This window comes from Tauraco erythrolophus, chromosome 27, assembly GCF_009769465.1.
Source record: "Tauraco erythrolophus isolate bTauEry1 chromosome 27, bTauEry1.pri, whole genome shotgun sequence".
Lineage (NCBI taxonomy): Eukaryota > Metazoa > Chordata > Aves > Musophagiformes > Musophagidae > Tauraco > Tauraco erythrolophus.
In genome coordinates this window covers 4,566,923-4,593,485 of record NC_141491.1, presented here as the reverse complement: position 1 = coordinate 4,593,485, position 26,563 = coordinate 4,566,923, and the positions used below count along the sequence as shown (strand labels likewise).

Below are 26,563 nucleotides of genomic sequence, written 5' to 3'. Positions count from 1 at the left end.
AGCGGGTGGGACCCGCTAGATGCAGCCGCAGCGCTTGGCCCTGCGGAATGACGGAGCACGGACGAAGGATGAGGAATCACAAGTTGCAGCAAGGACCTGGGGGGGTGTGTCCCAGCCTGGTGACCCCATCGCCCCATGCCCAGACCCCGAGTTTTGCTTCCCTAAAGCTGGCGACACCCCAAAAGGGATTTTTTCCCCCCATTGACGCTTCCCACTCCCACGAGGGCAGAGCCACGCCGAGCTCCAGCCCAGGTCATCCCGATGGAACCCACATCCACCACCAGATCCAGCATCCCCTGGCTTGGAAACGCTCCCTCCATCCCCATCCCACCTCCTCGTGCCAACCCCGGTCGCTTCGGCTCAATCCAGCCACTGATTTCTCCGAGGAGGGTTGGATGTTCCACGCCAACGGCGCGTTCACATCCCTGGGGAATTGTCGTTGCTGTTGTTGTTCCTTTGGCTTATCAGGCTGAGCAAGCCTTGCTTTAAAAACGTGTGTGTGTTTGTTTTCAGCTTCGGGAACAACAATCACAACATCTCCAGCGGGGAAGACGGCCTCGCCGAAAGCGCGGCCGGCCGGGCTTCCTCCAGCACCGCAGAGACAGAGCAAACTTTATTTGCCGTCCCGGGCTTCTCCTAAAGCCTCTCGGGGGACTTATAATTTTGAAAGTGAAGGTTAAGGTTATTCATGCATATTTTTTTCCTAAATGGATTACTCCGGTGCGACCGTCTGCAAAGGAAAAAAATCTATATAAAAATAATAATAATAAAAAAAAATAACTCCCGAGCAGTTTGGAGAGGGCAATACATCTCTGCACTGGAAGACTCGAGGTGTCTGAATATTTATACTCCTGTTGGCAGTTACAAAAAAACTCTTCTTCCCTCCTTCCTGCCCCCCCCCCTTCCCCTTTTTAATCTCGGTACAGGCATGTCAGACGCCCTCAGTCAAAGATCTCCTTTGAACTGCTGCATGTCGAAATGTTTACAGTTTTACATTTCATATTTCGGAGGGGCGGAGGGGACAGGCACAACAGTCGCACACTGTGAACGCGTGAGAGGGAGGAAAGCGGAGGCCAAGGGGGAGGAGGTTCGGCGGGGATGGGAGGGGAATCGAACAGCATCTCCACGCTGCAATTGGAAAATTTTAGACTCCTAGGGAAAAAAAAAATTAAAAAAATTTAAAAAAAATCATCCCTGACAGAGCAAAGTCTGCAGGTGCATCCCCACCGGAGCCAGCCCCTCGCGCGGGACGGCGGCTCCATCCTGGGGCGGCCGTGTGGCATCAGCCAAAGGGACTGGTTTTCCTCATGGATAACCACGGAGCTGGGCTGGGGCTGTGGTCCCGCTCAGGACCCCGTGCCGGGTGGGTGGCGGCGGCTGTGGCAGTGCCAGGGGCTGCGAACTGGGGTGGCAGGGTGCCCTGGGGAGATGCTGTGTCTCCCTCCCAGTCCCGTTGCCCCAGCACCATCCCAGGGGATGTGCAATTTGGCTGCGGGAAAAGGTGGCAAATCCTGCGGCGTTGGCTCCAGTTATGGGGGTGCTGCCAGAGGAACATGGCAAGGCCGGATCTGGCCACTGCCTGGTACAAAAGGAGGGTGCAAAGCTGCCAGCCCTTGGGCTCCATCCTCCTCAGGGCCCGGGGAGGGACCAGTGCTGGCAGATGGTGGGCAAGGGCACTGCTCCCCTGCCAGTGGGAGCTCAGGACAGGCTCTTCCACTTGGCAGGCTGTCAGACAGACTGATGTATGACATGAGGAAGAAATTCTTCCCTCTGAGGGTGCTGAGGCACTGGAACAGGTTGCCCAGAGCCGTTGTGGCTGCCCCATCCCTGGAAATGTTCAAGGCCAGGTTGGATGGGGCTTTGGGCAACCTGGTGTAGTGGAAGGTGTCCCTGCCCATGGCAGGGGGGTTGGAACTGGATGATCTTGAAGGCACCTTCCAACACAAACCATTCCGTGATTCTATGATGGGATGGCACAGGGGGTGGCATTATCTACCCAAAACACAGAGGAGCTGTGGGTGTGCAGCAGCTCGGGGCCGCGGGGGCAGCCTGGCGTGGGGAGCGCCGGGAGCCTTCATCCCCGGGAGCCTCCCAGGGGTTATTTGGATTTATATCATCAGTTCTCCTCTTGAAAGCTTTCCCAGCCCTAAACTGACCCAATAAACCCAGCAGTCAAGCAGGTCCTCTGGCAGACACCCTCCCGGCCGGCTCTGCTAAATCCTCCCTTCCCTACAGACTAAACTTCCCGGGGTAACTGGGCATGAGGAAGGAGCCAGCAAGCCCTACCCACAGGGCACCACTGTCACAGCAAAACGAGCCCGTCCAACAGGAGAGGAGCTGTCCCCAGCCCGTGACAGTCACCTGACGAGGGTGGCTATCGCCCGAAAGGGCAGTGGCTTTGGTGGAGGCAGAGGGGTGATGTGTACCCCGTCCTCGGGGCATCACCCCGCAGATGCAGGTGGGATGCCCGTTGCTGTTCGGAAGCATCCTACTAAAGCATGGCCCAGGTGCACAGGGTGGCTTCAAAGAGCTTGACAATGCTTGTGTGTGGAGAAAAACAGGCGACAGTGGGTTCCTGGGAAAAGCACGGGGTGTATCTGCCATTGGTGACGCCGGGTCCGTGAGTTCAGCCTCATCCAAACAGGACTGGGTCCACCCCTGCCTGGAGCCCTCGCAGCCCCCCAGCATCCCTGTGGGCAGCAACCTTCATCCCTCTACGTCTGCCTCTCTCTCCCCACCTCGCGAGACCCCTCAGCAGCACCTTTGGGGATCAAGTCTCCATCCCAAACCCCCCCTGGCTGCAGAGCAGCCGGACCCCCCTGGGTCCGCTCAGTGCCTTCGCCGGGGGCCGGGAGGAGCCAGCACCGTCCCGGGTGTGCGGTGGGTGATTTATCCCGGCACAGGATTGAGCTCACCTCTCTCCACCCCCACTCCACCCCTCTCCTTCCCCGAAGGGATCTGTCAAGTCTCTGCACGATGGAATTTTACTTTGCTATTTTAATGCAATTCTGGCTCAGGCTTAAATGGAACTGGAAACCAAAAGGCCTTAATAAATAAATATTATGATAAGAAATGAAAGCAATGCATACACTCAAGATAATTTGAGGGGGGATAAAAACCTAAGCATTCCTTTCTAAGCCTAAATCATAAAGCTTTACGTGAAAGCTGGACGCCTTCTTACCAAACCTTTGCCCTGGAAAATCTCCCCCGTGCCCTCCTGAAAAGTCGCCTATTGTTTTAAAAACACTTGAAGCCAGATAAGACAATAGCCTTGAAATTCCTTCGAACTTTGTCGGTGACAGGGCTCAGGGCGACCATGCGCGGCTGAAATACGCCCCTTGCTCCCGCCGCCGAGAGATCTTTAGCTGTATCCCTGTATCCCGCGCTCCCGCGTTTCATCCGCGCTCTGCGGCATCTCGCCGTCCGCCTCAACACGCGGCTACTACAACAAGAGCCAAAGCTGGCTCTGATAGACCTGACACGCTGTGAAGTGCTATGGGAGAAAACAACAACAACAACAAAAGAAAACCCAACGGATTGTATGGACAGCGGTGAATTAGGGAGAAAAAACCCCTTTGAGACAGCCGAGGGGATCACGCACGTAGGGCTGTGTGTGTCTGGGCGCGCGCGCGCGCTCCGGCGCGTGTGTATGGAGCAAAATCCCAGCTACATATAGAGGTGCTATAGAAAAGCTAAGGTATAGATAGACCATACATAAAGCTACACGTGTACGTTGGAGAAGGAGAAACTCCGGCTCGAGACGGGAGAGGTGAAACAGAAAAGCCCGCAGCTGATAACGGTGGGATGCACCTCTCTGCTCTAGAGACAGGGAAAGAGCTCCCGTCTTTTTCGGGCTTTGCTGCGTTCAGCTCCCCGAAGTTTTCTGCAGCCCACACCCCCCCGGCGCGGCGCTGGCGATTCCACCCGCGCCTCCGTAAAACACACAAACGCGGACGCGACCTCGCCGCGGTACGGAGCCCCGCTCCGCCGTCCCTGCCCTCCCGCCCAGCCCAAAGCGAGCCCTCCTCGCCCCGCCGCCGGCATTATCCCCATCTCCCAGACACCAAAACCCCCTCAAAAAACCAGAAAAGCCACCCCAGCCCCTCCAAACAGCAATCTTCCCTGTGATGGGGGCAGACTTGTTTGCCCACCCTCATTTTCTGCCCCTGCAGCCTCTTTGCCTTGAGATAAAGACTCCGGATGGAAAAAATAAAGTGTAAGACACGCAACTTGTTCAAGAGTTTACAAAAAAAAAACCCAACCCAAGGCAGCAGGCAAGAATATCTGCGAGCAACGTTTCAGATCCCCTCCTCTATTTGTTGCTATCGCCGCTAATATCTCCAGCCTGCATCTGAAACCCCAGATCTAAAGAGGAGGGTTCAGCTGCCCAGTACACCCATCAAACAGCAAAACCTTCGAGCTGGGAAGATTTTTCTCTTACCTTGACTGGCTTTATTCGCCAGCGTGTTTCCAGAGTGGTGAAGAAAGAAAAGGATGGAAAATCCAGCAATCTGCAAAGCTCCCATTGCAATCCCAGTCTGCATGGAGGAGTGGGGGCAAAGAGGGGGAGTGGGGGGGGATTTCTAGTGCTTTAAAGGAAACAAGAGGCTGAGCACGCGAAGGGAAATCAAGAGGAGGAAGGGGCTCGCTTCTTGCCGTGTGTGAGACAGAGGGAGGGAAGGGAACTGAACTGATGGAAAAAGCTGCTCTGGGTCCAGTTTGGGGCTCTTGGTGTTGCTGAAGAGGAGAGAGCGAGGGAAGGAGACCCAGGGCAGTTGGAGGAAAGTGGACTCTATCGCCCTCTCTCTGGCTGCTGCTCTGATCCCTTCTCCTTCTTTTTTTTTTTTTTTCCCTTAAATAATCCCAGCCAATTCCAGTTTTGCAAGAGAGCAGCAGGAGCAGGAGGCAGCAGCGCTGGAGGGGGGAAGCAGGCGCCTTGCCCTGGTGCTGGGGACCTGAGAAAGGGGAGTGGAAAGGAGAGCCCCATCCAAGCAACGCCCTTTTTCTCCCAGCCTTTCTTTCTTTCTATTTGGCTTTGGTTACTCCTTCCCGGCTCCCCCCCTCGCACCCCCAAGGCTGGGCTTTGCCTGCAGGAATTTACAGTCTGCGCTGGAGGAGAAGGGCCAGTAGCCATGGAGACTGCTTCCCTGGGAGCAGGGAGGTCAGGCGGAGACCATGGGCGATCAATGCATCAATGCAAAGCCCCCCGCAACCCCCAGACCCACCCCGCGTCTCGCAGCCCCTCGGCCAGCCGAGGGCTTGGGGTGGTGGCAAGGGAGGAGGGAGGGGGTTTAGAGGGAGGCGTACGGCATGGGAAAAGGGAATTGGTGGAAAAGAAAAGGGGAAGGAAAAAAATATATATAAGGAGAAAAAAAAAAAAAGTTTGCCGATGGCACGAGCTGGCTGGGCTCGGCGGCTGCGGGAGCGTCTTGGGGTGCTGTGCTCTGCTGTTCACAAGGCAGAGGTGGGGAGGGAGGACTGGAATTAAAGGTGGAGGGGGGAAGAAAAAGACCTTTCTGAAATATTCCGGGTTTTTTTGTTTGCTCGCAGGATTCTCTCATAGCCTGAACCCTTGCAGCTGGCACCCCAGGGGTGCAGGGGGACCCTCTGCTGCACCCCATGACTGTCCCTGCGCTGGCAGCTGCTGGCACCATCTCTCTTCTGGGTGTTTCTCTTCCCTGAGTCAGAAGCGGCATTGACAGCCAGGGAATTCCAGTGGGAGATAAGGCTGGGAGCCAGGAGCAGGGTTGGGAGGAAGGTGTGCACTGATACCACCCATCCAGGGACGTGGGGTCCCATGGCTCCAGCAGTCATCCTGCCCACGGAGTCATCCTGCCCACAGGGTCTTCCCAGCCCACTGTCCTGCCCCTGCAGCTCCTCAGATCCCCTTTTGTCCTGATAACCTGTAAATATGCTATAAAGGGGGCTGGAGGCGATGAAAAACGTCCAGCTAAACCAAAGCACTCGCTGCTGTCTTGCTGCAGAGAGGAGGGGAGGGACCACAGCTGGACAGGAGGATGCTGAGGAGTCCCCAGGTCTAGCTACGCTTTCCCTACAAAAACACATAACCCTCGGGCTGCCCTTTATGGGACAGGGCCCTTCCCTGTGGGCAGAGGTCTGCAAGGGCAGGTCTGCTTTGGACAGGACAGATGCAGCATAGCCAGCCCGGGAGAGCAGCATGGATGGAAACCAGGAGCTCGTGGGCACACTGGGTCTTTGCAAAGGCAGAGGCCAAGGGCAAGGCTCTCCCTCCTGGCCCCGTGGAGCTGTCCCGCACCCACGTAGCTCTGCTTGCCACCAGCGGGTCTCCCACGCAAAGCATCGGGGTCCTAAACCCATGTGGGAACCAATCCCTTCCAGGGGAGCAGGAGACCAGCATCACCTGAAGGACGGATGCACAGACATGCCCAGTACACCCAAAGCAAACCGCCAACGTTCAAATTGCACGGTGGTTGCAGGTGACCCGGAGCCAGGGAAGGCTGCGTGGCTCTCACCTGCCTGGCTGGCAGCTCAGCTCAAGGCAGCTTCCAGCCCACCAGAGTTAAAAGGGGTTTCTCAACAGGGACAACTGCCTCCACCATAGCCCAGTTGGACAAGAAATCCAGCAGAAGAGGACTTGCACCAACATGACCAGCCCCAATAACTCACATCTCTGCTACGCTGTATTGAACCAAATCGGTAATGCAAAACCACCCCCGGCACAGCCAGGCTCCAGGGCAGCCGGGGAAGGGGCAAAGGTGCAGAAATTATTATGAAAACTGTAAAAGAATTTTATATATAAAAATATGAATGCAGAGGCATGAATGTATCGGGAGAGGACCACGACCCACCAGTGGGAATGTGCTATCCCGCTCGGCACTGCTGCTGGAGAAGGCTCCTGGCTCTCCTGCCAGCCCCAGTCTGTGCCAGGAGCTCTTGGGGACGAAGGCTGCTCCTCCTCGCCTGTGGTGCCGAGCGGGAAGGGGCCCTGGTCCTTGCAGCCCCCATCCTGGCACAAGCTGAGAACATCGCTAGTGGGATGCCACCACCCTCCGGGGCACCGCTTTTCTTTCTGGGCTGGGATTTGCCATTTAAACACGAGTCTCTCCTAGAGCTGCTGTAAGAGCAGAGTCACAACGGAAACTCTCCGCTCCCTTACACCGGTGGATCCCTGTGCCCGGCTGTCGCACCTCGGAGCAGGACACGCTCACATCCCATCCCGTGATCCTTTATCATCATAACCAGAGGAAAACTAAACAGTCCTCTATTTTTTTTTCCCTCTAACCTGTCTTCTAAATCTGGAGACCGATCTCAAGGCGTGAGGGACAAGACCTTCAGCGATGTTGATTTATAACCGAGCTTCTAAATTACAGGTTTACGCATTAGTACAAACACCCATAGACCAGTCTTAAATACACAGTATCGTATGTAATCGAAACGCCAAAACACCGGGCAGCCACGTGACGGCACGGGGGATGAGCAAACTCCTCGCTCGTGCCCAGGGTTAGCACTCCCAGTTAAACCAGTGCCTTGCACTCGGGGGTGGATCTCACCATGGAGGGCAGGTCCTCAGGCAATGGCAGCATCGCTTGTGCCAGGGGGAGCGAAGGTGCTGAGCCCCACGCCTGGTTCCTCCAAAGGGGTCGTAAAGCACCACGGCAAAGCAGCGGGGTTGGGGTAGGCTGCTGATGCTCAGAAACTCCCTAAAAAAAAAAATATATATATATATAATGTTGCTTTCTTCTGAAAGCATGCCGCCTGCTTGAGCCGAAGAAGAGCTGATGGAGGTCCTGGGGCTGCGCGCGCTGCGGTGCCTCTCCGAACTCGGGGCCATCCCCCTGCCCGGCACGCAGATGGGGAAAGTCAGGCAGATGGAGATTCCCGAGATCACACAGGGAGTTTGGAGGGAGGGCCATGAATCACACTTAAATCGCCTGCAAGACAGCCCAGCGCTTCGGCCCCGGTGCCTCCTCACCAGCTCCTGCTGCCGCGGTGCGGGGCTGGCACGGATCCGTCCCCGGGAGCCCTCTCCGGAGCCCTTCAAAGGCATCGGGACAACCCTGCCAGCCCGAGCTGTGTGTGCACACACGTGTGTGTGTGTGTGTGTGCGTGTTTTGGGCCGGGAAGGAGGTGGCAGGACTCTCCTCCTCGCTGCCTCCACTCCCCGTCGTGCACTTCTGGGCAAAATCCATTTGCTTTGGCTTCATGTAGGGCCAGAAGATTCGGTCCATTGTGCTGCGGCGCTGAAGAGCCGGCGAGGAATTGGCGACCATGCTGAAACGGTTACATGGGGAGTCATGAAAATTTACTGCACCCTGCTCCGGTCCCTAGCCAAGAAATAAAAGCAAAAGATCACAACAGGCATTTTTTTAATTTGAAGCAAAATTAAAAAAAGAACGGATCCGCACTTAGAAAATAACAACCACATCCACAGATCAAAGCAGCTGTTCTCCTCTCATTCAGGGTTTTAAGAGGTTTCTGCAGCTACAGGGATGTTTACACAGGGAGAGAGATACATACATTGTGCTGTCTTGATGCTGCCTCTCCCCCCCTTCATCTGGCAAAACATTCCCTGGGAGGCAATATGAGGTCATTCCTAGACCCCGCGTTGTTTTCCTCAAGCTGCAAGGCTTCGGGGCAAGAGGCAATTCATTTCCCATCAGCACACACACATTTGCACTTGGAACCAACCCTCCCATGCACATTTTGCCGAGGAAGCCGGGGACGGGTGAGGGACCAGCCCTCGCCAGCTTGTTGTTGCGTTCCCGGAGGGACTTCCAGCAGCCGGGGCTGCCACGAGGGTCAGCGGCTCTGGCAAAGTCACTGGGAAGGGACATGGAGCTGGGAGGTGGGCTGGCATCTTCTGCAGACAAGCATCTTCTGCAGACCAGCCTTAATGTTTCTGTGGCTTCCACCACTTTTATTACAAGAGGGGCTGGACGGCTCTGGGGAGCACTAATGGGCCGCAAAAAGCTTTTTCCCCTCTGCCTCCTTGGCTGGAGCCCAATCCGGAGCAGCGGAGAGCCCTGCTCTGGTGCTCACGCAGGGATGGAAGTCACAGGAACACGCTGGGCCAGACTCTCCCTTTGCCTCTCGGCATCAGCACATTGGTCTGTTTGCTCCGTAAGCGGCAGCTGCTTCGGCAAAGCAGAGAAATTCTGGCCTGTGAGGCACCCTGCACTATCTGTGCAAAGGAAAAAACGACTTTGAAACTAGATCTCCCCATCTCCAGCATAAATTTAATGCCATATGCTACGAACAAGTCGCATCTCCAGCTCTGACCGTGCATGTTGTGGCTGTCCCATCCCTGGAAGTGTTCGAGGCCAGGTTGGATGAGGCTTTGGGCAACCTGGAGTAGTGGAAGGTGTCCCTGCCCATGGCAGGGGACTTGGAACTAGATGATCTTGAAGGTCCCTTCCAACCCAAACTGTTCTGTGGTTCTATGATATTTGCATGATGCTGGAGCCAAAGTGATCCTGAGGCTGAGCAAGAAGCTGCTGCGAAGTAACAGGCAGAAGCGAAACTCCTGTAAAGGACCTCAGGGATCACAGAACCAGCTATTGAATCAGGCAGAGATACTGGAGGAAGAAGAGGTCGCAATGCTGCAAATCAGGAGATTTCCCTTCCCGTCCAGTCCATGAGGACCAAAGGCACAACACGGCCGGTCCAAGGCAGGACCCGACCGCTTCGCGGCATCCAGAGCACCCGGCAGTCGGGGTGATCGACCCTGGCACCGCACCCCGACGCTGCCCGCGGGAAGGAGCCGGCCCGAGAAAACCGCAGCCGAGATGTTGCGATGCCCTAGCGAGGGGTGCGGTCTAAAACTCGGAACAGAATAGACTATTTTTAAAGCGGGAGAGGAAAACACTGCATTCCCAGTAACACGCCAACGGCCCAAGGCTCCGGCGACTCAGCCAGTCGCCATCACCAGCTCCCGGCTACATCCCTCACTTCCCTAACCTACAATTTTATCAAGATGCCTCCAAGGGGGGTAAAAAAGCCCTGAGTCCCACTAAATGACTGCCTGTCACCCTGTGACACCGTTTTTTCCAGTGTCATGGAGCTTCCTAAAACGCTGCGTGCGGAGCAAACCGTTGTTTGTAATTCCCAGTTTGCAGCAGGAGAAGGTGACACACACTGAGGTGAGGTGACTTACCCGGCGTCACCAGGAAGGTCGATGGCAGCGCCAGGAATAGCCCCGTTCCCAGCTAACCACTAACCACACTTATCCCAGAATAAGGGTCCCTTTTTCCAGCTGAATTTATAACAGCTTTCCAAGTGACATAAGCTCTTACAGAAATAGGCAGACTTTTATTCCAGAATAATTACTGGGAAATCGTACTGGAGCGTGTATAATTACACCAGTGTCGTTGCTGCTGGTGAGTGGGACCCTGCGCCGCTGGCAGGACTTGTTCCACGCTCCGTACAGCTTTTAGCTCATCCTGCTTTTCCATGAGCGTATGTACATCCACCGGCAAATTGTCAGGATGCGGGTGGAGAAGGAAGGGGCTTTGGGTCGGAAGGAAAGCGATTAAAAGAGCTTTAAGGAGTGATGTATCATCTGTCCTACAGAAGATACCCCAGGAGCAGCTCTTACAGCGACTGAAGCCAACAGGGGTCTTTTGGGGTGCGCTGGATCACACCCCGACGGATCGAGCAGTGCCCTGTGCATCTGTGCCAACCTCATCCCTGGCACGGCTTTGGCGCAGGTGCTTTGTTTGAAACGTCTTTTACATCCCACGCAGGGAAAATCAAGCTCAAGAGTTCAGGCTGAGGCCTGAAACACATCTCTGCCATTAGCTGTCGGGACACCTCGTACTTAACACCCTTGAAAAAACCAACTCGGAGGGTTTCTCAGTGTGGATATGTCCGTATTTTCGGCGAAAGCGCTCGCTGCCAAGAAGGGGGCTGCCTGCTCCGCCTGCCGTTAGTGCCGGGGCCGGCGCGAGGAGGCAAGGGTTAACTCCACACCAGTGACACCACTTCAACTCCAGGACCCAGACCCGTGTGTTTAAAAGTAGCACTTCTCTCCTTAAAATAGTTTATGAATCTTACTCTGGGATAAATCCAACACCCCCGAGCAGAAGGAGACCTATTAATTCCTGAGTTTTTTCACGCCGTAGTAAAGCGGCGATTTTATTTGCCCGCCTTGTGTAAGATGTCAGTCATTTTCCCACTTGCATTTCCATCTACAATTTAACAAGGCAGCAGTTTATTTCCAGAAGCCCCAGCCAGACCCCAGCCAACTGCGTCAATATTTTGTTGCTTGCACAAATGTCACCGTTAGAGTCAACACTGCATTTTGGGGGAGGCTTTTTTTTTTTTTTTTAAAAAAATAATTACAAAAAGGGTTCCTCTGGGATGATGTATGTATAGCTCTTAAAATAGCGAGGGTAATACAAGCCTTTCCGAGCGGCTTACCTGGGTGCAGGGGCACGGCTTTGCCGGGTGAAGCACGCTCCTGGAGGGCACTGACCTGACCAAAGGCATTCGCTAATTAATTCATTTCTTCCAAGAGACTTAACTGCCTCTTGCCGTGGGAAACCAAGGCAAACTCGAGCCAAATCCAAAGCCTGTCAGAAAACACGGAGAGACCCTTATTGACTGCAAGGAAACTTCAGAGCCGGGAGCTGGCTCCCGCTCGGCTGGTGCCAGCCGCGGAGAGCTGCCGCGGGGCAGCCGGCCAATTCAATCCTGCATGGATCCTCGGTGCCGCTTTCGGGATAGAGGAGGGACGCAGAGCCTGGCTGAGACGGGGGTCCCCACCTTCCTCAGCCCCCTCCTACGATGCTGTTTCGGGGTGCCTCTCCTATGCTGCAGCAGCAGCAGGGCACGGGCTCACCCTGCCCGCTGGCTTGTTTGACGGATGCTCCGGCAGCCCGCACCGTCCTGTTGTCTTTGGCACGCTCTCCCGAAAACTCTCAGAGGTTTTCTGGTCCAGCATGAGCTCAGTGAAGCTGGTTCATTTCTCCAGCCCAGCCTCCCGATGGACCTGATCCTGAGCCACAGGGCTCTCGAGATCCCCCCAAGCACCTCCCTGCATCCTCCCCCACCAGCGCCCCAAACGCCGGGCAGTGAGCCCTGCACATGGCCAAGGGGTCTGACAAAATCTCAAGCCTGGCACAGCAGGGGCACAAGCGGAACCTAAAGAACAAGGTTCTCCCAGCACCATCAGCTGGGAAAGCCCTGCAAGATCTCCGTGATCCTGCACCAGACCACTTTCGCACGAGAACAGAGCGGCCTTAGTGTGTCAACAAGCTCTAAACACCCGAGGGCAGCTGGAAGTGAGATGCCATTATTATTTTTTTTTTAATTTAAAACGAACTTCTTAACCTACAGGAAAGTAAATGTTCTTCTAGGATGGCCAAGAAAACCACGCTGGGATTTTCCAAATGGGAATGACTGGCTGTTTATGAGCAGAGGCTTCCAAACGCAGAAATAAATGGCTTGCTCTCAGCAGGTTTTCCTTTCTATATTTACCCTCACCTGAAATGAACATTATTGCACACTGCAACGTTTATTCCATCTGATCAGGGGAGCGGGTGAAGAAACTAACCAGCCGCAACACGTCAAATAAATTGTTAATCTGCTGTTTGCGCTGGGGCAGGGGGAGGAGGGAGTCCCCTGGTTCTTGGGCAGCGCCCAGGTCCCGCTTCCAACTTCCATTTCAGCTGGGCAGGAACGCTTCGCTTCACCCGCTGCTGCTTCTGGTTGCCAGGAGCTGGATCCTTCCTGGAGCGGATCCGTTGGTCCCCGTCAAGTCTCCAGCCCCCTTCCCATGGGATCTGAGCATCCTCGATCGCAGCCGGTGCAAAGGGTCACTCTCTCCATCGCATGGGAGGAACTGAGCTCCAAGGTGCAGGGACCTGCCTGTGGCTGCTCAAGAAGTCTTTGGCAGGGCAGGAAAGTGCACCCAGATCCCAGGCGAACGCAGAAGCACAAGACAACAAGGATCCTCTTCCACTGGATCCACTTTCCACACTGGATGTTGCTCTGCCTGTTCTCACAGTGGGAAGTCCCTATGGACACGGAGGTGTGATCCTTCCCAGGGACAGGTCCCTGGCAGGCAGGAACTGCTCTGCTGACACGCAAAATGGCCATAAAAGACCTAAAAGGTCCTTCCTGACAAGGGGCTGGGGGGGCTGAGCCATTGCGAACCGAATCTTAACAAGAGGCCGGCCACTCAGCTGTAAAATCTCTCCTAATCCCAGCCCTGGGGAAGGGAGAGGACGGGGAGATCACCTGCTTCTCCAGGATGTCGCCCACATCACATGGCTCCCTGGGTCATGCTCGCACCCCCCCCCCCCCCACCTTCAAATCTGGGCTTGACCTCCAATTTACCTTGAGGTTCACTAACGAACTGTGCCAAACGCTTTGGCACGCCAGCCGAAAAAGGGGTTCACGTTGCCCCAGACAGAACGGGGGGATTAATCCTCCCCTGGAAGCAGGGGAAGTCAATCAGTCATTTGGGTACATGGGTGCTGAGGGCGACCCTCGAAGGGACCCCCTGGACTTGGGCAGCAGGGACAGAACCAGCCTCGCTCTGTTCGCAGGGCTCACACGTACTCAACGCCAGACCGGACCTGGCTTTTTTTTTTTTTTCTTCTCCAGCTCAAACTTTGCACTTTCAGAAAAGTCTGTCCTCGTCCGAATAGCTGAGCAAACCCTTCCCCAGCCAGCCCTTCCACGAGCATTTGTGTTAATCCAGATTAACGAACATAAAGCAATTTAGATAAACCGCATTAAGCCAAAAACACCTTTGAACTATTTTTTTTTTTTTTTTTTTTGATCAAAATCCCTCCCCGAGCACTGTGTGTGGTTTGGGCCTCCCCGTACCGCAGCTTCGCCAGAGCCAAGCTCTCCACCGAGCCATAATTAAGTAAAGTCAGCAAAATGAAGATTACCCAGAGCCAGCAGCGAACTGGTGCTTTGGACATGGAGCTCAAAACCGATTCTGGGTCTGGGGGTGTCTGACGGGGTGAGACAGCACAAGGAGCACCTCCCCAGCTCCGTGCACATCTCCCGGCGGCGCTGCCTGGGCTCCAGCCAAGCTGCCTACGTGACCACGAGCCAAAGCCCTCCAAGCCTCAGTTTACCCAGCACCAACCCATCCCTAAGCATGCAGATGACAGGATCGGTGTGAAACGCCCTGAGATGGGGCACTGGCCACAGGAGGCTGGGCAGGATGGACGATGGTTTGCTCAAGGTGGCCAGTCCCCACGGCTCAGACACGTGTGCCATAACCAAGGTGGCAACAGCCAGTTTACGCATATGGGGTGTATCATGGAAAAGGTCACGCATCAGCTTAGGAGAAGGCAATTAATAAGTGCTGTAGTTGTTGGTGAAGCACGTGGTGTGTTACGTGCACGTACACACCTTGCACACCCACCCCAGAGCCATCACCGCAGCAGACACTCACCTCTCCCAAGGACTTCCAAACCGAAATCGGGGGCTACAACAGCCCTGACACTGAGACACCCTCTCACCTTGATGAGGCAGACAACACTTCATTCACCCACAGGGAAGCCGTGAACTCCTCAGGATCTGGCCACCTGCCCACATACTTGCACCAGCATCCAGCACAGAAACAATCCTGACCTTGTCTGGTACCCCAGGAGATCCTGCAAAAACAGCTTTCCTGGCTGATGGGGCAGAGGAAAACTCCTGGCTTCCCCAGCCCTCCTCTCCACACCCTCCAAAAACACCTGTTGACACTTTCCACCCTCCACCCCAATTGCCTTCCTCCTGGAAAGAGGAGAATTTCTAACAGAGCCACAGCTGTAGCTCGTAGGCTCCAAATTCCCTCATTTTCTGGAAGCTGGGGGCTGTAACACCAACTGGGCTCTGCCTCTCCCACTGGGACAGGGTTTGCTTTTTGCAAAGAGAGCCTTTCGTGGCTCGGTGCTCGCTAAGCTTCGCTCCCAGGTGATTTGGATGAGGACATACCAGGAAGTTTGCTTTCGGCTGCCTCGCGTGGGCGTGCAAACAGTGACCAATTTCACTGCCGGTTCGACTCCATTAAATGGAGACTTTCACGTTCATCAGGCTTGAAATAACACCATCTTTTCAACGAAAAATCCATTTCCCCTTCCATCAGCTGCCATCAAAGGTATTCCTGTTTGAACAAGCGGCCCCTTCCCGCCCGCTGCCGCCTCGCTGCACCCGGCGGGTCGTGCCGGTGGGTTTGCAAAAGCTCAGCCGTCCTGCCAGTGAGGATGCTCCAGCCATGGAGCTCTCTGCCCCGCTCCGGCCAAGATGAGAGGTTTCTTGGAAAGCTGAGCCCTCCCTGCTGGGCTGGTTTTGCTCTCTTTGGGGAGTTGCTCGAAATAGGGCAGAGGAGAGAAGCACAGGCTCTCTGCAGCACATCATCCGCGCGTTGTCGGTGATGCAGACAGGTTTGTAGCTTGGTCGGTCCCTTTCCAACGTGTTTGTCAAGGTTACAAATTTCTGAGGTGACAAAAGGGCAAATTGGAAACGTCCCTGTGGAGTTTGCTGCCTGACATTCAAGCGCTCACCCTGAGAGACTCAAAATCCCAATTTCCTCTCTTGGGATTTCAGCTAGATGGCTTGGCTATAATAAATGAGATTAATCTAATCAGAGAGATGGATGGAGCTCATTAAAAAGGTAGATTAAAAAACCCACCCTGCCTATTACCAGTGCTCCTGAGGTCTTCTGCCTTTGTCGCAAGTGAAAGTCACCCAGGAATTGGATTCCCTTGCAAAAATCTGCTGGAAATGCATTAAAAATACATTCTGCTATTACAATTCTTCATGTCACCAGTCGCTTGGGAAAGGAAATGAATGCAGGGCAAATGCATATACGTTTAAATAAACAATTGGCTCCTCTGGACCAGGATTTATAGGCTGGGAGCAGTAGGCTCTGCTCTGAAACAGAGAGAGACGAGAGCAAATGGAAGTCACCTCAAGAGGTGTGTTGTTTTATTCTCTATAAACGCCATTTCCCCACCCTCAGCTTCCTCACACAAAGTTGAGGATCAGAAAGAGGCAGAAGCCAGGTCTGGCCGTGCATGAAACCAAACAGGGAGCACTGCGGGGGTAATTCCTGAACAGGATTTGGGCCAGAATGTTCCCAGGATGAGCTTTACTGGTTTTATTTCTCATTACCAGTTGCTTTCCCACCCACAAGCCGCCTGTCTGAACCTTTGAGCAGAACAACCACCTCCCACAGCCTCCTCATGCCCCCGCTCACGGGTGCAGGAGCTCTTTGGGATGAACCCACCATGTTCTCAGCCCTCAATTTGGAAGGAGGTTAATTCCCCCTGGTGCTGGGTGACCTGGCAAACCCCACACGCCAGACAGGCCCTGGGGTGCTTCAAGCAAGAGGAAAGAGCAGAGAAAAGGTCCGTGTTTCAGGGCGGCTGATTTTTCAGCTCTTTTTTAGTGGTGTCCAGCCCCAAGCCAAGGGCCTGGCACTGTCTGTTGTAGCTGCAACGCTGCCCGAGCCAAGCAGTTTGCCCTCATGGCTTTTTGATGAGATGATTTTTACAGCTTTCCCCGGGGCTTGAGGGTATCACTGACGGTTTAAGGAGATGGCCCTAAGGCAGATGCTGCAGAGGTACAGAGGGACAGGCACGGTTTCAGGCTATAGCTACCACCTCGCGTGCAATCGATCATGGCAGCTAAAGTTGCAACTCATCAGCTGAGCTGCATTGCACTCGTAGCTTGCTGCAAACCCAGGGCAAGGGTGGCAGCTCCAGGGATGCCTGGGATGCTTCCCTTTGCAAGGGCAGCAGGCTGAGCGCGCCGTGGCGTCGCTCATGCAGCCCAGCGGTGAAGCTGTGACTAATTACAGATAATAACGGGGCTGTCCGTCCCCCCCGCCCCGTGTGCCAGCCCTGCACCTTTCATCCTCTGCTTTTCTCCAGCCGCGACACCTGGGGAGCTTTGTTTTGCAGACTTTGGAGGATGGAGCCGTGCCAGGGCTGTTTTAGGAGGGGAGATCATGGCCCCAGCACCCAAACAGGTGTCTCTGGTGCCCGTCCCTCGCACATGCGGGGCTGAGCATGGGGCTGAATGTGTGCCACCGTGTGCGTGGGGCTGCGGGGACGGCGAGACCCCCCATCCCCTGCCCCATCCCCTGCCGTGCTCCATAGCCTTCCTGCTCCAGCTCCTGGCTGTGCAGGTGGCAGCCAGCGGGTGTTGTTGGAAAGAAGAAATAGGGAAAGAGGAAAGAGGAAATGTTGTTGCTGCTTAGGAAAAGAATTGGGAAGAGAAATAGATGATGGAAGGGAGAAGAAAGGAAAGCTGATCATTGGCACATGAGGAGCCTCGTCACAGACTGTGTGTTTTGTGCCATGGAAGATTTAATCCCCGTCCCTGAAAAGTCAAAGGAATGTTATAACAAATGGGTAGGTGACCAGAGTCAGCCACTACTTAAAAAAATAAATAAATAGACAAAACCGGATGAATAAAGTGAGGAGGAGGAGGGACACAGCGGCCGCAAGCCCAGCAGCGCTCTCCAGAGCCTCTCTGGCACCACGGAGCGGCCGTTTTCGCTCCGTGCCCCCCGACGCGCCCGATGCGGACACCCCGCAGCCGACCGGCCCCGGCTCCGTGGGGGAACGCCCGCAGCGAGGGGCCGCCCGTCCGCCCCTTCCCACCCCCCCCCCGGGCTGCAATGGGACAGCCCCACGGCGCGCCTCGGCCCGGCGCTGGCGCGTTCCATTCGCAACGGAGGGGGGATCGGACCCCGCGGCTGCGGCCGCTCCCGTTGCTGGGGGGGTGAGCTGCTCCCGCCGGGCTCCGTTAGCGACGCCGTGCTCGGGAGGCGGCCGCCCCGCGGGTGGGGGCGGGACGCCCCCTGAGGTAACGGCAGCGGGCTCGGGGCCCCCCGCGCCGGGGCTCGGCCCCGTTTGCAGGAGCGCGCGCCGCGGGGCTAACGGCGGCTCCGGGAGGGCACAGACGCCGCCCCGGGCCCGGCCGCCCCGCGGGAGCAGCGCCATGTCCCAGTCCCGGCCCCGGCCCGGCGGCGAGCAGCCCCCGCGGGAGGACGACGGCGAGGAGCTGCCGACCCCCGGCCCGCCGCCCGGTACGGGGACGGGGCGTCGAAGCGGCGCTCTGCCGCCGGGGGAGGCGCTCGGGGCTCCTCCCGCAGCCCTGCCGCCGGTATTCCAACGGGGCTGGATAGGAATAGTTGGATACTTAATGCAGAGTCCACACGGGATGGGGCAGCGGCGCCTTCCAGCCGCGCAGCCGCTCACGGCCGGCGCCAGGGGTCAGCCGCGCTCCGCCGGGCGGGTGCGGGGGGGTTGGCGGAGAGAAACCCCTTCACCCGAACGTCTGCGAACGGATCTGCGCGCTGGCTCACCTAAAAAGTTGTCCGGGAATTTTTTTGGGAGCATCCCTTCGCTTACCCGCTGTTGTTCTGCTCTCCTGCAGCCCCGCGAGCTCCCTCCGTCAACGAGCTGCCGGGAATCACCAGTGACGTTTGCAAACTGGCCATTGCGCACGAAATCGTAGTCAACAGTGACTTCAAAGTGCAAGGGGCCACCTTCTCCCCAGAAAGGTGTGTGCATGTATTTTCAGGCTTCTGTCGCGTTACGGAAAACGTGAATGTGGGAAGGAGGTAGATTCGGATCTGGCTGTAGAAGTAACAAGAAACTAAGATAGCTCCTGAGATAAAAAACCTAATGTTGGAGCTTGTTTTATTTATTCATTGCTTCGTGAGTTACTGAGAAGTTCTTGAATATGATGAGTGTCAGGTATGACTCGCTAATATTGAAAGATTTAGAGGCTTCAGCTGCGTAAGCTGTGACTTTGACATGAACAAAGAATTTTCAGTGGAGATCTCGGCGGTGTCCGTATTTTAGTTAAAGATCTGTTTAAGTGAGTGATGTTCTCTCATTGCAAAAACAAGCACTAGCTGGAAAAACATCTTCTCTGAGGACTTGGAGAGTTTCCCTGAAAAATGCTCTGCTCTTTTACCCCTCAGTTAAGACAGGTGAAGTGCTGCATTTTATGAACAGGGTTAAAAGGAAGGAGTTCCACTTTAGAAGAATAGGAAATTTAAGTTGAGCGAGATTTCCATGAGCTAGGGAAAGGCGAGGTGTATTGCTGCCAGATAGGAGTAAAGACTAAAAGAAGAAAATGTCCAAAGACCCGAACCGCAATGAAAACCAGGAGTTTGTGTTTGTCTGATGTTAACAGAAAACACTTCCCCTCCTCGCTTCTTTCTTAGCCTGGAAAACAGAGTGAAGGAGACATTGTACAAAGCCTTCTGGGATAGCCTGGAGGAACAGCTCTCTGCTAATCCCTCCGACTACACTCAGGCAATCCAGCTGTTGCAGGAGATAAAAGAGGTGAGCTTTTCCTGAACCAGAGAAGATGGTTACCTAAGAATTAGTCTTCTCTGAATCATCACCTCACTCCTTACATCCAATATTCCCAGTGAACATGCGTAAGAGGGAGGAGGAAATAGAGTACCTTTAGTTTACAGGGAGACACAAATTACACACCTGCACCTTCTAAAACCTGTCTGAGAAAGAAATTCAGTCTCGGGTTGCAGGTCTTTAAAACACATGCTCTACCAAAAGGAGGGGAAGCCTTTGTTTGAACTGTTGGTTATAGTAAGAGCCACAGGCCATTCCCAGTATAGCGTCTGCCAAACAAAAACTGCAGTTCTTCATATAAAGACACCTCTTTAGGCATATGAGGAGCTGTATCTACTATTTAAGCGTACAATGAAGTGAGTAAGAACATGGTTTAGCACTAAAAGACAAATGTTCTTAGCAGGTCATGAAGTTGTCTTACAGTTGGCTTTTTAAATCTGTGCTTTCCCAGTAGACTCCAGACAGGTAACTCCCTTCTTTCATGCATGACACTAAAGGAGGTTTTGCAAGATTTAAAACAATAGCCAGACATCCTGAAGTGAGTCGTAAGCATTCCCTTAAAGCGGTTGTGTGCCCCAGAATGGGTGTACTGAGTTAAAAAAAAAACCCACCTGCTGCTTCCTTGGGCAGACTCTGCTGTCATTGCTGCTGCCACGACACAACCAACTGCGCAGCCAGATCGAAGAGGCCTTGGACATGGAGTTGATTAGGCAGGAGGCTGAGCACGGCGCTCTGGATATCTGTGGTCTCGCCACGTACGTCCTTGGCACAATGGCAAGGCTGTGCGCGCCCATTCGAGACGAGGAGGTACGAGGGTTGCAAAGCCTCACGGACCCAGCTCAGCTTCTCAGGTGGGTGGTGCTGACTCTGCCCTGCTCTGCACAGACCGTAAAAATCTTCAGCAGTAAAACACGGGATTAAGAGGAAACTGCCCTGGCCCAGAGACCCTTTTGTGCATCCTGGGCTTTGACTTCCTTAGTTTTTCAGTGTAGACATATTCCTGTTGCCCAGCTGTAATTTAGATAGTAGAAGAATCTTTAGTAAAGTAAATCTGGTTTATCTAGTGGTTTTTAGGCACCACGCCAATTAGACTGAACAGCCTTTTGTGAGAAGATGGAATCAAGTCAGAGGATCCGAATTCCCCTTTGTCAGCATTCTAAAACAGCCCCAGTTACAGTATTTACTGCAGTTTTAAACCTTCGATTCACTGTGTCTCATCCCAGGGAGATTTCCGGGTGTTGGGCCTGATGAAAATGGATATGCTGAATTTTACCATCCAGAGCCTCCGCACCCACTTGCGAGACCACACCGTCCAGTACGAACAGAAGAAATTCCAGGATCTCTTGGATAAGCTGCCTAGTAAGTCAGTGGGGAAGGGAGAGGAGAACTGCTACTTCTACAGGAGCTATTAAAGCACTAAAAGGGAATGTTTAGTATTCCAAAGCTGATGCTTTCATCATGTGCTCAGTAACAGATTAGAGAAATCCTTCTAGAAGCTGGACGACTCCTGGGTCCCTTCCTCAAGGCTCTTCACTAACATACCTTGCAGAAAAGAAGGTACTTAGTGTGCTTCCATTTCTGCATGCGTAAGGCAGAGCTAATAGCTTTCTCATGAGGAACTGTACGTTCTCACCAGGTTGAAATGTTTTGAGATCCTCAGAGGAACGAGCGAAATGTTGTTAGGTGGTGTTTGATGTAGACATCTCTTGCTAGGCTGCAGAAGATTTCTCTCTGGCTGCCTCTCTCCTTCATCAGACTCCATTAAAGGTGCTTCTTGGAGAATGAAATCCTCTATGGGATATAATGTTCTCGAGGTACCAGTCTCAGTAGCCCAACCCTGTGCCCTGGCAACAGGACATTAATTCTGCATGTTAGTGCTGGTGTAAGACGTTCCCCACATCCCCTTCAGCTTGCAGTACAGCATACCCGCTTCTTGTGGACTTAGCCTGACCAGTCTGTTCGTGCAAACATCTGGTTTTGTTACCCCGTTGCAGATAGCCTGGGTCGCACCAGAGAGTGGCTGTGCAAAGCAGCAGCAGAAGCGTCCGCGTCCGCTTCCCAGCCACCACCCCAGCCTGCAGTCAGTGGCTCCCCGGGAGCAGCCAGCAGCAGCACAACTCGGCCAAGTCTCCCGTCCGTGCTACATCGAGGATACATGAATCTGCTCTCCTGGGAGCCTGGGCAAAAGGAATACCCTGAGGTAGGAGAAGGGCTTGGACACCGTTACGGCATTTGCATACAGATGTACAAAACGAACAAGCGTGCTGGTTCTGCACCTTCTGTAGACAGAACTGGCCAGACTCTCTGTCCCCTTATGCCATGAGACATTGCACATGGTTTTTCCCCGTGTGAGACAAATTGGATTTTTCACAAAAGTAAACCTCCCTGCTGCCGGGCAGCTGCCTTGCGCTCAGCTTCATGGGGACGTTACAGCCCTGCTCTGTGGCTTGAGATGTGCCGAGTTATCACAGCTGCTGTTTCCACACCCACGGGCTGTGTTGGTTTCTGTTCACAGACACTGCTTATGGATCAGGCCCGACTGCAGGAAGTACAAGCGCAGGTGAAGCAGCTCACCATCATAGCTGCAGTCCTGCTAGTGACCAGTGGCGTTTGTGGAAGCACCTTACGTGGCTCACCTGGGTTTGTAGCTAGGCTGAAACGGGTAACAAAGATCCTCTTGGAAGGGCTGACTTGTACCAGGTGGGTTACTTTGAGTTTTGGTTGCGGGATGAGCAGCAGGAATCTCCCCTGAGAGTGGAAGAGGATTTGAGATCCAAAGAGCAGCCAGGTCTACTGCAAGGAGTAGGAGAAGCCAGCCAGCACTTTTAGCTGGGAGTTCACTCTCTAGAGCAACAGCCCCTTCTTGATTAGAGGGGAAAAAGAGTAGTGCTGATCACTATTTCACAGGAGTCTGCTGCAGGGCAGCTTCCTGCTCACCAAAGCGAGGAAGGGAAGCTTAGTTCACTTGCAGTAGGCACCAGAGCTGTGGCTGAACGTTGGCTGTCTTGCACTAGCTGGCTGTGATGACACTCGATGGGCACGCGGAGAGACTTCCTCCTTGCTCTGTGCCTGCAAACCCCTTCCCCAGCCCATGTGAGTTGGGGCCGGAGCGCATACACCTTCGTATGACTTAGGTACGAAGAAGCTTTAGAAGACATCAGTGACCAAGTGCTCCAGGAAGTCAGCAGGACTCTCTCACAGCTGGGTTACCCTGCTTTTGCCACCGACAAGTGTGCTTTGCTGAAAGGCCAGATAAAGAGCATCGCGGAGAAGGGCAACGCAGTCCGGCAAGTCATCGGTGAGTCTCTGAGCTTGTGTCTAACTCAGCCTTGAGGACACTTTGCACTCTTCGGCCACAGCTTAGGTTTAGGCTCATGGGACAGGTCTAGGATCAGTACTAGCAAAGCAAACTCCTTGCACTGAGCAGATCTACTGCTGGAGGGTAGGAGCCGAGTTCAGTGTCTGGCCACTCCACATAGTCCGCACAGGAGAGGAGGGTCAGGATGCAGATTTAGAAATGGCCTTGACTTTCCTGTTCCACCCTGAAATGCTCCCAAACAGTAATTGCTTTGAAAAATCTCTTAAATCCTCCCATCCTTGCTAAAAGCTAAACAGACACAAGTGCAAGGCCTGTTCTAGGTAGTGTTGCAATCTTCAGGCTGGGATGTAGAGTGAGAGCTTAATCACTGGCTGTAGTAAAGCACCATGCTAAGATCTTTAAATAATATTTATCCCTAGGGAGTGCGCTGCTTGGTATTCAGCTAACCAGCTGCCCTATAATGCTGCTCCATCAAAATATTTATTTAAATGGTTTGGATAAGAGCTAGTTATTTTGACCTTTTATTAGTACTCTGAATGCTAACTCCGCATCAGCTTGCAGTGCCACAGGCATCGAGTACACTACAGGAAAGATTATTTCCACATGGAAGACTAGCTTTTATCAGCTATGAAAGTAAGGTGAGGCTCTTCCTGCCCACTGCTTCATCTAGTGAAGTATCCTTCCCAGCCCGTGTGGACTCCACCACACTGTTTATTTGTTTTTTTTCTTTCCATGTCAGAGCAGGCTATTCTTTTGGATGTAATTCAAAGGCTGAATTAATAGCCTAAACCAGACCTGGATAAACTACAGGCTGGGCAGTGACTCACTGATGGTGCGGTGTTAGAAGCTGCTGAACTAGAGAACTAGACAGCCTTCCCCCCTCTCTGCCTGAAAATCAGACCTGTGTCTTGCCTGCACTCTTGGCCACTATCAGCATTTTCCACATACTCACTTCAAGTGCAAGAACATCTGAAGCAGCCAGGTTGTTGAATCTCAGCTCTGTGTTCCTCAGAGAGGCTTCTTGAATGCTTTCAACGTCAAAACGCTGCTGTGGCAGGGAAGGTAAATCCTGGGCTCTGAAGTTCAATGTTCCATTATGCTTCTATGACACTTGACGCTTCCATGCAGTACAAAAAACTCTCAGAGCAGGTGAAAAATCTTTACTGTTGCCTGTTCCACTTTAGCATTGGATTTGATGGATTTGACCATTCTTAAGTCCTTCAGCCCAGCGACAGCCGTTGCTAGAAGCAGCCATCGAGGATAAAGTGAAAACAAGGTGACTACCCCTGATACTCGAGTTGTGTCACAGTCTCACCTCGGTTCCTGTGCCGGGTGCCGTTTCATCTCCTTAGTGTTTGGAAGAGGAACACGTTACTCCACTGCATCCCTGAATCCATCCAGTGTTACTTGTCCACCACATCCTGCCGCAGTGCAGCTGTCCTCGAGTCCGCTCTTGGCTGCGTGAGGAAGTCTTTGTCTCAAAACCAGGTTTCTGTGCAAAGGTGGATTGTCGCTTTACTTTTTTGTTTTCCTACTTTTGTTCCCTACAGAGCAGCGGATTCATTCCTTCCTCAGCTGTTCCATTTCCCCTGATGGACAGAATTCTCAAAAAGATTTCCCAAAGGGCCTGGATGACATTCAGGAAGAACTGCTGGAAGTTGGGCGCAGGTTTGGAAGCATGATCCATCACAACAGGCAGGTGTTTGGACCTTACTACTCAGAAATTCTCAAGGAAGTGCTTCTCCCAGACACAGAACCAGACTCAGACACAGGGACAGGTTCTTTCTGATCGTCTTTGCCACGCACCAGGCAGGGGTGGAACATGTTCTCCAACAGTTTCTCAAATCATGCTCCAGCCTGTAAAAATCAATCAGACAAATCCACAGGGGCCAGCGTTGCTACTGAGACGTGACTCTTGGCATGTCAGTATCTGAATAAACTCCTCACCTACAAAAAGTAGTGGCTTTTTTTTTTTTTATTTTTACCCCAAAAAACTGCCACTCTTTGCTGGGGAAGGCAATGGGATGTGGAGCTCATAAAACTGCAATGCAGCTTAGGCTTTTTTTAAAATCAAGGTGTTAATTTTGCCATAGGCCTGTAACCCACTTTGCTGAAACGTCAGTCACAGCCCAGGGACGCTGTTTGCATTTGATAAAGCCACATGGTATTTAAGATCATTAAAGCTGCTCAATATATTTCAATGTTAGCTTGAAAACCTGACTTACTGAATCATTAGAAATGGAACACATGGTATAAATTTAGTAATCCCTGGTGTATTTTAGTATTTTACATCAGCCAGGTTTTACTTGACATGAAAATCTGAACTTTAACCTGTATTTAAATGTCTGGATTTCTTGCTCTAATTTTACATAATGAAAATGACCTACTTCTTGGCGAGCCAAAGATCTTTGCTGGGTAAATGCAACATACAATGGCTGCCCAAACTCTTACAGTTGTTACCTGAACCACTTGCTGCTGAAAATTGGTTTTAGCATTTATCCTGAGTAAATTAGGGTCCTGGCAGTCCCCAGAGGAACAACCCTTGCAGATGTACATTAGTAGGGGTGAAAATGAGCTTTTTTTTCTCCATCACATGGAGAACACACACAAAGTGGCTGGAGACCGTCGTGCTAGAGGGAGCAGAACACGTGGATGTGTTTTTGTGCTCTGCTGGACGAGGACAGCGTCGCTGTCACGCACATGACGTAACACTGAGGTCACAGTGACAACGGAGCAGGCGTGTGTCTAAGTTCGTTTATTAATTCGGTCTGTCCTAAGTTGTACAATTATGAAAACAACAAAACGACTGCTGGAAGCCCAGGAATATTTACAATCTCGCCTTGTTGTAGTGAGGTCAGTCTATGTCGTTGCACAGATTGGTTATGTTTGGTACCACAAGATGTTTAAAATTCAGACAAATTTGAACAGATTAACAATTGTATATACAGGAAATAAAAGGAAATTCAAGTATCAAAATACAGACAGATTAAATAACATTTGTATTACAAATCAGTCCCACTGCCATACATCACAATTAGCAAAAATGTCTACGTTGCAAACTGAACTTGACTGTTCTCTGCCCTGTTCGGGAATCTCAGGTTATTCTTCCACGGGTAAGAAAAATGTTTGAGCTAGATTGACTTTGCAAGAGCAGCACAGTTACTTCCTTGTGGAAAAAAAAAAAAAGATAATGCTGTAATTAATGCCAATATGAGACCTCAGAGGGAGACCTTTTGCAACAAGACAGTGTTGCAAACACCGTGCTCACTCTAAAATAAAGATCTGATTGCACGGAAACGATGTGAGCGGAAGAAAGCCAGGGGAAAATTCTGCTGCTAGAAACGTCTGAAGTGGGGCAGAAGGAGCATTAAAGCAATTGACTCCACTTCAGCTGCACACAGAACTGGACGTGTTGGGAGGGACTATTTGGCATCTGGTCTGTGTCTCAGCAGCCTGGTGAAGGTACAAACTTTTCCCTGGAGGTACGTCCTGGAAGGTGCTGTATCTTCTCCCTGGGAGAGGGACAGGCACGTACCCCGCAAAAGTGGCGTAATTTCTTCTAAAAAGAACAATCCCAAAGCAAGACAGCTGAACAGCTAAGATTAGCTTTTTTTTTTTTTTTGTAAATACAAAATTGATAAAGCAGCTTCAATTTGAAAAAAAAAAAAATAAAATTCCCCTCCTATACAAAAAAAAAAACCCCAACAGCTCTGCATCTGGGTTTACCTGGCTTGAGTTCTCAGCCTGGACTCGTGCCATGTCCAACCCAAACTCTGTAAACAATCTGCCCTTAAAAAGCGGGACGAGGCCCGGGGCAGCACCACCTTTTCCCAGGCAGGTAATACCACAGATGCGTTTTGATTCAGAGTCATATTCAGCACCAGAAATTTAGGGCACTTTCCTCCAGACACCACAA

The 26,563-nt window shown here is 52.8% G+C and overlaps 2 protein-coding genes across 2 annotated transcripts in view; one reads left to right on the top strand and one right to left on the bottom strand.

Annotated features, from left to right (window-relative positions):
* Positions 1–4,544, bottom strand: part of SCUBE3 (signal peptide, CUB domain and EGF like domain containing 3) — a 35,455-nt gene extending 30,911 nt beyond the window's left edge. Inside the window, exon 1 of the mRNA XM_086627186.1 lies at positions 4,442–4,544. Within this exon, the coding sequence (XP_086483312.1) occupies positions 4,442–4,544 (103 nt within the window). The remainder of the gene's footprint in view (positions 1–4,441) is intronic.
* A 13,396-nt stretch (positions 4,545–17,940) lies between these two features.
* On the top strand, positions 17,941–24,436 carry TCP11 (t-complex 11). Its single transcript, XM_086627125.1, has 9 exons — positions 17,941–18,028; positions 18,379–18,505; positions 19,178–19,298; positions 19,959–20,183; positions 20,552–20,691; positions 21,327–21,528; positions 21,844–22,028; positions 22,463–22,626; positions 24,198–24,436. The coding sequence occupies exons 1-9, from the start codon at positions 17,941–17,943 to the stop codon at positions 24,434–24,436; spliced, it is 1,491 nt and encodes a 496-aa protein (XP_086483251.1).
* The last annotated feature ends 2,127 nt before the right edge of the window (positions 24,437–26,563 follow it).

What these genes read in the sequence shown, in the direction of transcription:
- TCP11 (XM_086627125.1), top strand. Translation starts at nt 17,941, where the DNA reads ATGTCCCAGTCCCGGCCCCGGCCCGGCGGCGAGCAGCCCCCGCGGGAG. An exon ending in TTGGATAAGCTGCCTAGTAA is followed by an intron (nt 20,692 to 21,326) that starts GTCAGTGGGGAA and finishes CGTTGCAGATAG; the next exon opens with CCTGGGTCGCACCAGAGAGT. An exon ending in GGCAAAAGGAATACCCTGAG is followed by an intron (nt 21,529 to 21,843) that starts GTAGGAGAAGGG and finishes TTCTGTTCACAG; the next exon opens with ACACTGCTTATGGATCAGGC.